General features: G+C 38.4%; 1 protein-coding gene across 1 annotated transcript in view; it reads right to left on the reverse strand.

Annotated features, from left to right (window-relative positions):
• The window catches only part of ctnnbl1 (catenin, beta like 1), a 71,641-nt gene that overhangs the window by 6,545 nt on the left and 53,264 nt on the right, over positions 1–11,832 (reverse strand). Inside the window, exons 14-15 of the mRNA XM_005730838.1 lie at positions 7,227–7,364; positions 6,494–6,566 (exon numbers count right to left, since the gene is read on the reverse strand). Of these exons, the coding sequence (XP_005730895.1) occupies positions 6,494–6,566; positions 7,227–7,364 (211 nt within the window). The remainder of the gene's footprint in view (positions 1–6,493; positions 6,567–7,226; positions 7,365–11,832) is intronic.

Raw genomic sequence — 11,832 nt, forward strand, 5'->3', positions numbered from 1 at the left:
GCCTGGATGTTAAACTCAATTGTTACACCTGGTAGAGCAGAACGCTGATCATTTTATTAAAGATGAAAGACTTTAGACAGTTTTTCAACTCTCAGTAATGCCACAGTGATCGTTTGATATATGGACCTGCAGCGGAGTTTAGACCCAGACACGGCTAGTGACGTCAGACTGAACAATCGGATAGCTAAAACTATTAAAACTATTTAAGAAGAAGAAAAAAAATGGCTCTTTAAAGCACTAAGATGACAATGAGCTTAAATACCTAAACCCACACTTCTGCCAAGCTTAATTCTTGCCTTTTCTTACCTGATAAGAAGAGTATATTTATTTAAATGTTGAGTAGAGATGAACGCTACAGTGAGATTACCGGAGACGCCCAAGTGCAAAAAGAGATTTTCATATTTTTATGGTAAATGGACCAGTTCTTATGTAGTGGTTTTATGTAGTGGTACTTTACACAACTTTGCTCATTCATCCATTCACACAAGCACTTTTTTTCTATACTCTTTCTATACAAGTGCTCCTATCTAACATCCACACATTCGTAACTTGGGGTTAGTACTTTCCCCAAGGATATTTGGCATGCAGACAGGAGCAGACCTTACTTTACCACAAAAAAAATAACTGAAGTGAGACTGCAGAGATGTATTTAAGTTTGAGCAACATTAGAAAGAAGTTAGAAGTAAAGGCAGCATAGCACGCTACAAGAAGTGCTTCTAGAAGTACAAACACTGAGCTCAGGTCAGAAGACGCTCAGGATGACAGTAATCTGCTCGGGTTACTCCATCATTGAGTATTCAGGGGAGAGCTAGGTTATAGCAGGCCACAGCACTAGGCATAAAGTTAAGTGTAAAGTTAGACCAGCATCTGCAGATATGAGGATGCAGATTTGTCCACAGATTTGTGCAAATACAAAAGCCTTGAATGTCAGAATCAGGGATTTTAATTTGATCCGCAGAGGTTTGGATGCGAACGAGACTTACTTAAAAAGGCACAATTTTAAGAGTGACTGAGAAAAGCAGGTGAGGGGCAACTCAGAGAAAGCAACTCAACAAAAACATGATAATCTATGGCCTCTATTACTGCCAGCCTGTCATTGTGACCGAGTGCCAGTGTCTCCATGTCTATAAATGGTGTTGCAGTCAGCCACACAGACAGAGAGGTCAGAGATTCCGTGACTCTTCAACTCTCTGCAGAACCTTTTCTTTGGCATGCTGGTACCCTCTCCTTCTGTCACCACGGCAACACGGCAGAGGACAATACAGTAGTGAGCATCGCCATTACTCAGGTCAGTGACTGGGACAGATCTGCCATGAATACAAGGAGAATCATTTCCAGGAGCAGCCTCTGCAACGGCAGCCAAGGATAGGGACACGCTATAGGACTTTCAGCGTGATTACAGCTGCAGCTGGAGCACCATAAGTCATTTAAAACACTGCTAAACCAGTCTCAAGCCACTGTGATCCCACTGAACAAAGGACAGCTGGTACAGAATATGCCCACAGTGGGGTAACCTACCGTCTATAATCATCATGCAGTTTGCCTTTTAACAAACAAACAAAGAGAGTGGGAAAAAAGATACTGCAAAAGCTCTCTAAAATCTGGATACCATGACAACATTTAGCAAGACATAAGCTTCAAAAAACAATAATTGCTGCAAATGTTTATTTTCTTCTCATAAACCAGTTTCATCAGCACATCTAACAAACACAAATAAATTTTTATCTATGTCTATATTTTTGATATTTTCAGAGAAAGTCTGTGTAGGGTGGACTTTGCTACTTACATTAAATGCAATAGTTTGTATTTTTAATAGAGATGGCACGATACCACTTTTTTATGTCCGATACCGATATCATAAATTTGGATATCTGCCGATACCGATATGAATCCGATATAGTGTGTTTTTTAATCAATAAAACGTTTTTTTAATATCTTGCTGCATTTTGTATAAGTTCATACTCAAGTTTAAATAAATAACAACACTAAAGCTATTCTGTTATACCTGTATGTAAAAAATACACTGCGCCCAAAATATTTCATAGTTCAGCAACACTGATCAATCTAATAAACTTAAACCTATTCCATGCTCCCTATTCTGGTATTTTAAAGAGTACTTAGCAGAAATATTAAGCAACCTAACTAATAGGGTTGCAAACTCCCAGCAAAAAAAAATAGGGAACCACCCCCCACCTCATGTTGCTTAATCGATGTAATCAAATTTAATTTGATGCAGGGGGGAAAATGCACAGAAATAAATTCTTTTTCAAGAATAATTAAATAGATTCAACATCTTTCTTCAACAGAATTGCAGAATTCACAGATGGTACTTTCCCAAAGGAAAAAGTACTATAGCTTACTAGGGTATATTAGACTTAACAGTTACTATATACAGTAATGGATTTCTATATATTTTACATCAGATTAAAACTTTGGGTGTAAGGTTCAGATAATTATTTATTAAAAGCTAGACATTTTAAATGAGAATAAGAAAGAAAAGTATGTCTTTGTGCCCCCTTTTCCCTGTTCATGCCCTATCGGCCCCCCTGGCTAAACTTTGCTAGATCCGCCCCTGCACAGTTACCAGCTGTCAGCTGCGTAGAAAAAGATCCTGGTCTAGAAAGTAATATTAAATAAATACTAACAACAGCTTATCAAGCTTAAACGTGCTGCTGTTGTTCAGCCGCTGGTTTCCTCGTTCTGGTGAGAAGTGGGCCAAAAACAAAGAAGGGAGACGGACTCCCGACAGAAAAGCCGATCAGCTGATCATTGATCAGTTTCACGATTGAAGTAGCAGGAGGAGAGTGAGAGAGGCAGTCTCTCCATATATTGGTTGTTAAGCTTACCATGGGAATGCTTTACAAACATTCAGAGATGAACTTACACACTTGCTTTACTTCTCTCTGGGATAACTTCCTCGGAGATGAAATGCCGGATTGCTAGCAAGGCTACAAATACACACAGCCGCTCTATCACGTGATGCATACTGCTGCAACTTGCTACGGTTATGAGCAGAGTTACGCCGTGTAGCAAGTTTTGTGAGGTGCTTTCTTGATATTTAATGGATCGGATTACATTTTTTATTTCTTGCCGATATCCGATCCAGCAATTTGGGTCAGTATCGGACCGATACCGATACGTAATATCGGATCGGTCCATCTCTAATTTTTAAGTCTTGCAAGTTCTTTCTTTAGTACATGTTCTCACCCCACACGATACCATGGGAGCCATAATTTCTAGTCCCTGGAATAAGGGCTTGACATTACTTAACTGTTCTTTTGTGATGGGAGGGTGAGCAAGGGTTTCAATATTTTTGGTCAACTTCCACCTTTAGCTTAAATACAGCGTAAAGACTTCTTTTGCACCTTTTTCTTTCTTTACCTCTTGAAGGCCGACTAGGCGTAAACCTTGAAGCTCTTTTTTGAACTTCTTATAGAACAAAATAACAGAGTTTGCATCAGCAGTTAGTCAGGGTGGTCTCTGATTTAAAACCCCCAAAACTATTCTAACATCTTTATTGATATAAAGATTCATGCCACAAGAATGTGCTGCAGGAAAGAACCCAACTTCTTAATCGACACAGTCGCTTAAGTACTGTTTTAGTCAACGGTACAGTTCAATGGCACAAAGGCTGGTTTTCATTGTGTTAAAATAATTTGAAGTGGAGACTTTCAGTTTTATTTGAAGGTATCACACTGAATATTTAAGAATTGCATTCATTTTTGTCCACTGTAGGCTCAAAACTACTAGTATCATAACTTTAAGTGTAAGAATTAGCTTCAATACTTGGGTAAAAATCCAAGTATTATTATACAAGGTTATCACAACTGAAACATTTAAAAAAAGGCAAATCATAAACCTCAGAATTCAAAACCAAAAACTTCACAACACAAGCAAAATTGTTCCTGCGGAGCAGTTTTTTATTCTTCAGTAAGCTAAAGCCGTTAAGGTCAAGATAGCAGAGCAGGCGACACACACTGCATGTGCTTAACCTTTTCCTGTGGTTTAACATTGACCGGGTGGGGCACTTGAAATGGGAGATAGCTCCACACACTGTGGCCTAGTAGAAAGGGTGAGGTCACTGAACCACACGCGCGCAGATGAATTATGATAGACATATGCAATGGCTCTAAGCTATTATGTATGCGGACGCATAGTTATTTGCAGAACACATAAACACAATATAGTTTATGAAAAATAAGTCACATCAAGATCATGCAAGGAAACCTAACATGCACATTAATATGTAGAAAACATTCAAGGGCAGGCACGAGTACAGAATGCAAAGTGAATCAGAAATGAAGTAAACATCTGCAAGGATTTCCTCTCAAAGGTTTGTTAATATCTAAAAAAATATGCAGATAAAAGCAAGCAAGGACATGTGCGTACAAATAAATATGGAGACATGCTAATGGCAATCACACACACACACACACACAAACTCTGTAAGTAAGCAAAAACATAGTGTGGACAAGCACGATGTGCGTGTATGCAAATATGCAGATGAAAACAAAGAGTCACACAGCCACATTTAGGATACAAATTCCTGCACACACGCACACGGGGAGGACTGGAGAAATGCCACGCTTGCTGGCAGTGCCATGTGTGACGGATGGCTCTATCTACAGTGTTACATGCCACAGAGAGCCGGAGGGTGTGTGAACGGAGCCACGTCCTCGAGCTTTATCCGACAATGATACGGGAAGGATGGATGTCGCGCCGCGAAGGAAATAACACAACCTGCTAGGTCTTTGACGGCAGAAAACAAATATAGCACGAGGAGAAATCTCTGGCTAAGTGAAAAAAGTGAATAAAGGACAGACAGACTGTCTCTGCTCTACTCAGTGATAATATGATCAGTTCAGATTTGCAAGCCAGGCTCAATTTCATCATATTGTTTTACCATCTGCAGAAAGGTAATACAATTAACAAAAACAAAACAAACAATCACATCTGCCTGGATATTTTAGATGCTCGATTTTATCGTGTTTATTTTTCCATCTAAATTGTCTATATCGTAATCTTCAGGACAGTCTAAATATTAAAGACACCCCTCTCATACAAGGTCCCAAGTGTGACCTCTGCTACTGCAAATGCAAAGGAAGAATATACTAAACAAAGGTCAGAGTGACAGAGTCTCCCCAGGCCTACTTCTTTGTTCAAGAGAACAGGAGCATATGACATTATTTGTGGTATTTTATTATATTCCAACCTAACCACTTTGGCAGGCAAACAGCACAGGCTTGCTATCAAACAATAACCAGAGCCAAAGAACAGCGATTATACCATCATTTTCCCCTGAAATGCTGTTTCCTTGCCAGGCTGAGAAGCACTTGGAAACAGGACTTTACAAAATGTGTCAATAAAATGCACTTCTGAAAGTAATATAAATCTCTGTGGGTGTAAGAGCAGCTTTTGAAGGCACCACTTTGCCCTTTCAAAATATGCAGTTTTTCTACTTTTATCCTTGTTCACTCTAAGGTGAAGGATCTGCGGTTTTGGGCAAGGTCCCAGATCAACCTGTAGATTTGGTATAAAGTCACGGGAAAGGCCTGTGCTGAGAAATGTGTCACTACAGATTATTCTCCCATTTGCAGAGTATGAAGATAAGGAGAAAATTATTTCACACTTTCAATTTGATAGATGAGGACTATCAGAATGGACGTTTTTGTCAGAATTCTTCCAACTGCTTTTTTTAACGGCGCAAGGAATTTATAACATAGCATTTCTAAGCATACAATAACATAATTACTTCAGAAAAAGCAAAAGCAGTACCATTTGCCTTCTGAAAAACTAACCTTTTTATCAAACCACTGCTGTGCAATGATGCATTTCAACTTTATGTACTGTAATACTCAAAGTTTGTAAAATCAAGCTAAAACTGAGGATTTTCTTCTACAATATAAAAACTTCAGCGAGAGTTTGAGCTGTCACCTGTGAAAGCATCATGCCAAAAGAACTCAGTTTGGACTTGAGAAAATGAAGGATATCTGAAGATTTTAACAGTCAGAAGCCAAACTGGATCTGGGTCGTCATTTTGTCCTCCAACATAAACACAACTCAAAACATGCGTAGCTCCTTGTAAAGAAATATCTCCGTCAAATTTGTAGAAGCTTGAGAGATTTGCCAAAGAAGAATGGCCTGGGGAGAAGGCGTGTTACAGACTTGTTGCAAACCACAACAAACGACTGCAGGTTGTTATCCAGCAAAAAGGAACTGATTGGTTTTAACCCTGGCTTTTTTGGGTTTTTGTAAAATAACTTTGCCTGTTTGCAAAGTAAAATAACATAAACATCCAAAATAAAAAGCTATGTTCAAAATTCTTTACTCACGTTAACAGCGCTTAAAAAATACTAATAACCTTTTGTGTATTGATCAAACACATTTATATGTTAAAGCACTCCCCATATGTTTTCACATAAAACAGTGTATGTTTAAGTGCAGCAGAGTAGCAGAGATACTAAGGAAATATTGAGAAGATAAAGTTACTCACCTCTCATGATGTGGCGCACTACTTTGACAGAACCTCCTCTTAGGTTAAGAATTTGATGGACCCTCTGTTGAAGCTACATGCAGACAAAAAAGAAAAGAAAATGGAATTCCTATTATCTAAAGCTGTATATTGTTGATTGTTTTGATGTGTCTTATTACTTGGTCTGTATTTTAGTGATAAACAAGAACTAAAGATAACATTGTAGCTAAAAAGACAGTTTCCACTTTGAGTTAATGCTAGTTTGCTCAGCTTAAAATGTCCAACTTTAAGCTAATTGTTTGCTCCATATGTTTATTCTTGGACTCTACTATAGTGGCTTTTATGTTATACTAGGCCTTTTAAACACTAGTGCTTGGAAATATTGCCTCAAATCTTTATCCCAATATTTCATTCATATTTTTTACAATATAGAAAACAATGCAGTGGTTGCACCTTGCAGGCAGTAGAATTTAGCCCAAACCCTGACAAAAGGTTTCAGCAGCAGTATTACAGTGTAACAGTAGTGACACGGCGTTATAGACTGTGACATAATGCAAGTCAAATGCCTAAGTAGTATTTTTTTTTGCTGCAACTGCAACACTTTAACAAACTGCACCCATTAAAAGCTATTTGACCTCCATCTGTTTTCATAGTTTGTGTGATCAGACATGTTAAGAACAATTAATCTGAAAGGAAATTGGCAAGCCAGGACCAGTTTGCGTGCGTGTGTGCATGCGTGCACATGTGTGTGTACCTGTGGGATTCCTGAGTTGCTGATCTCCACCATAATGTAGCAGATCAACTGAAGAACAAATAGCCCGGCGTCCAGACGACGAAGGTAAAACTCATCCTCCATGCTGTCGTCCAAGATCTCCCCACGACGGACCATCTCCTGCACACACACAAACAGACAGAAAAGCCTTGTAAAAAGAGAAATGTTTTCAAGCACAAAGCAGAGTTTTCTGTTGTTTGTGGCACACTTATAAAAGATTCAACAAACAGAAAAATATCAGAGCCCAAGTTTAATTTAGGTGTTGTTTTTCAGCCTCTTCCACAAATCAATTTTCTTATTGACCAGACAAACAAATCAATCGATTTCACAGCTCTACTGCTGGCTCTCACACACTTACACATACGTACACACACTTGCATAGTTATCCATCTTAACGGTCCTGTCAGTATGCCAATAACACAGTGGTGCCAATAAGCACACAGCCTACATTAATCATCATTAGAGATCAAGAAGCAGACCTGAGGGGAGAGGGGAATCTGAAGCGTAAGCCACTAGAATGGCACAGAAATACAAACAGTGTGTATAGCACATTGCACATTGCATCATCAGTAATGTCACTATTTATTGTGAATGATGCAACTGGCCTTGTAATAAAAACACTGAAATATTTGCAGAATGACAAACTGAGTGTATTTGGTGACATTCACAGGAAACATGCTTTATTAAGCTACCGATAATGCAAATGCAACCATTTTCTAATGATACACCTTCATATTGAAGCATATAAATGGTAATACTAACTTTTCAATGAGGCAGCCAAATTTCACTTTTACCAAGCAGCTAAAAATCTGATTCTTGCTGCCAGACAGAATGACGGAAAAGGGACACTTATTGCCTAGCCTCTATTATTTAAAAAGAATTTCAGGGTTGACAAAGTATATTGGTAAAGCAAAAAACAAAACATGGATTTCAGCATCAAGCTAATGGGTATCCCCATGACCTTCAGACCCAAATGATTTAATCTCTAAGGACTTCTCCTTTAAGATCAATCACATTGAAAAGCTGCCTCTTCTGAGGACTACATTACAAGACTATTTTGTGGAAGCCCTTTTAAACCATGTTGCAATGCTGGGAAACAAAATAGCATGTCAGTGTAAGAGACTTTGTGATTTAACAGCAGGATGGAGCCCCGATTTATCGATTTCATTCCTAAGAGAAGACAGCCCAGTACACATTTACAACAAAGCCCTGGTATATAATGCAGCTTGTTAAACATGCAAGACAATGCAGATAATTAAAACAAGAACCGTTAATAAAGCCATTAAATGTAGGGCATTTTTTGTCTTCTGTGTCCTCTGAGTAAAACCGTGGCCTAGTATTCTGTTTTATTACAAAGAGGAGTGTTATCGCATTGTAAAATAGAGCCCCAGAGCTCAGTCTTGTTGCTGTCAACCATACATACTAAAGATGCACAAAAGTTGAAACAAAGTTATTTGAATTTAAACTGCGTTGCCTTTCCCTCCTGTAGGAGGGGGGGGGAAAAAAGATTATCTCAGTTTCCAAGTCAGCTCATTATTAGGAGGGGATACAGTAAATCTCACAATCCAACTTCATCAAAGACACAAAACGAATTCTGAGACAAGGTAAGCCTCAAGCACCAGTGGTGCAAAACAGTGGTAAAGATATTATTATGCAGACTTCAAAACTACAATCCACGTCTCCATCAGTGATTCTCAACTAGAGGTATCCCTGCTCAGGGAGTACTTCTTTGTAACTGGGTTTTTGTTTTTTGTTTTAAATACAAGCATATTTGCATTTAGATAGAAAATGAATTTAAAGGAATGAGATGCTGAATGTTAGGGCATTTATTGCTATTGAGACTAGTAACACATTAACTCCTAACCAACAAGCTGAGCGCACACAATAAACCCTGTGCATTAACCTTGAGATTGCATAAAATATTTACGTAGTGACCTAGTCTAGATGTCATATTAGCCATCACTAGAGTACATTTGAAATAATTATACAAAAATACATTTTTATTAAATTGTTGATGGACCAGAAGAGCTTTGATGAACTGTGAGACGGATTCTCCAAAGTCTTTGGAAGTCTGCTGGAGAGACGGAATGCCATTGTTCCAACACATAATCCCTTAGTTGGCGTTTTGATGATGTTTGCGGAGAGTGCCGTCTGTCAAGAGGGTTTAAAAAGTCCCATATGTGTTCAGTTTGAGCAAGACGTGGTGAATCAGGGAAATGTTTTGATGAGTATTAGTTGTTTAGTTGGCTTTAGAGTACTATGGAAAAAAATCTTGCGTCAACCTTCATTTCTTTCTTTCCTTCAGAGTTTGTACAAGTCTAACAAGCTTCAAGGTCAGTGTTTGGTATGCCTACTTTATTCTGCAAAACAGCCTGAAGTTTCTTAGGCAAGCTTTTTAAAAGTAGTCTTCAGGAATATTTCTCCAGGCTTCTTAAAGGACAGTCGAGGCTCTTCTTTGGATGTTGGCAGATTTTTGTTCTGTTTTCTGTTAAGATCCCACGCTGCTTCAATAATGATGACATCCGGGCTCTGAGCAGGCCTGTCCATGATCAACAGCAGTCCATTTTCTGTTTTTATTTTTTCTTCCTAGTTTTTTATGACCATACGTTTCTTTCTTTTCATCACCATGAACTGTGTTTTACCTCTCTTCATAAGCCTTATTGTCACCGACTTTCTTGTGTAATCTGGCATACCTCAGCCTCTTCTCCCCATTTCCCTTCTTGAAGAATGGCTTCTTGATGGCCATCCTTCCACTGACATCACTTCTGATAAGGAGCAGATGAACAGCAGATAAATCAACTAGAGGTCCAGATGCATCTCACAGGTCCTCTGTCAGGTCTTTATTGGATTTTTAGGTTTGCCCACATCTTCTTTTGTCCTCCACTTGACCAATTAAGACAAACTACATAGCATGCTCAGATACACCAAGTTTTTGGTTCTTCTTAGTAATCACCTTGTTGGCCCAAAAATATTATTTTATGCCTCCCAAACTGTGTTAGCATTGACATTTCTTTTTACTCCAGCTAAAGAAATGGGAACACATAATATGTTTTGCAACATTTGCAGCCAGCTACTAGTAGCAAAGTAACAAAAAAAAAAAGTAAAACTATTCTACTTGTACTATAAAGCACACCTACCTGGAATGATTCAGAGAGCAGAACTGAAACATGACAGGTGATGCTGATTAAAAAAATACTTGATTTGGAGTGCTGCCATGTATGCTGAAAACTGGTTATTAAGTTCAGTTTACAAGTATTGTATGGTGCATGACTGACTTAATTAGTGAATCCAAAAGAAACTAACAGGTTACACATGGTTTCCCCTGGTTTAGGCTTCATTAATTACAAGAATAGGGGGAAAAATACCCAAGTCAGCTAATGTCCCTGACATTTTAATATCATACTTGTGCAAAATGTTTTTTTTTATGTCAGTGAAGTATCAGATTTGCATCATTTTTATTTGCTTCCACAGTGAGAGGCTCAGTTTAATTTATTTAGTGCTGAGAAACTGTGCCAAGGAGAGAGAGGTGTTTTTCAAAATGACAGAAGAGGAGGAAGAGGGAAATGCTCAGAAAACTCCTCCTCAGTATGATCCTGGCAGCTACTAATATTAATTTTGAGAACTTTATCACCTCAACCTCTAATAGAAAAAGCATCTGCCCAGACTCAAAACACATTTAGTGTATAATTTTAGAGTGTACATATAGCCGGTCAAGGCAAGAGAAGCCATGATGTCACCAATGGAGGATGACAGAAAGAAAGAAAATTACAGTTAGGCTTATGTTGTCACAGAAAAATGTGTGCAAGGTTTTCTTTGCTGACATAAGACAGCTAAGATCAGCACTCTGGTATGTTAATCTATCAAAACACATATGACTAAGAATAATTTCACTCATCAAAACAGAAGGACAACCTTCATGGATGGGCTCTATGACACTTAAAGCAATATTATTTGTCAGATAATTCAATTAAATGAGTTGCGCCTGGTTAGTACTTGAATGAGAGACCACCTGGGAATACCAGGAGCTGTACACTTTTGGTAAGCTGTAGCTCAGGTAGAGCAGGTCTTCTACTAATTGGAGGGTTGGTGGTTCAAACCCTGGTTTCTCCAGTCTGCACGACAAATATCCCTGATATTAATCCAAAGTCGCTCTCTGATGCATTCATCAGAGTATAAAGGTGTGCGAATATAGATAGAAAAGCCTTTAGGTAGAAAAAGCATAGAAAAAGTGCATGTATGAATGGGTGAATAAGGCAAGCTGTATACAGCACTTTGAGTATTAAGAGTTGAAAAGCACAATATAAGAACCATTTACAAGGAACTGATTTTTTTTTCTTTTTTTTAAATGTCATTTTAACGTGAACGTTTAAGGGGGTTGCAACGCTTTCAGAGCCAGCCTCAAGTGCCCAATAGAGAACTGCATTTTTTGGCACATTTCTCAGCTCCAGCAGCTGATGCCTGATAACGAGCTGTGTGAAAACACTGCTTTGAAAACCAGAGGAACCAGCTTCCAATCTAAGTTGCAGAACATACAAATCTAGGTGAATTAACACTGAAAGTTTTTCATTTATCTATATGAATACCCCCC

Source organism: Pundamilia nyererei, unplaced genomic scaffold, assembly GCF_000239375.1.
Source record: "Pundamilia nyererei isolate P.nyererei 1_Seehausen unplaced genomic scaffold, PunNye1.0 scaffold00039, whole genome shotgun sequence".
NCBI lineage: Eukaryota > Metazoa > Chordata > Actinopteri > Cichliformes > Cichlidae > Pundamilia > Pundamilia nyererei.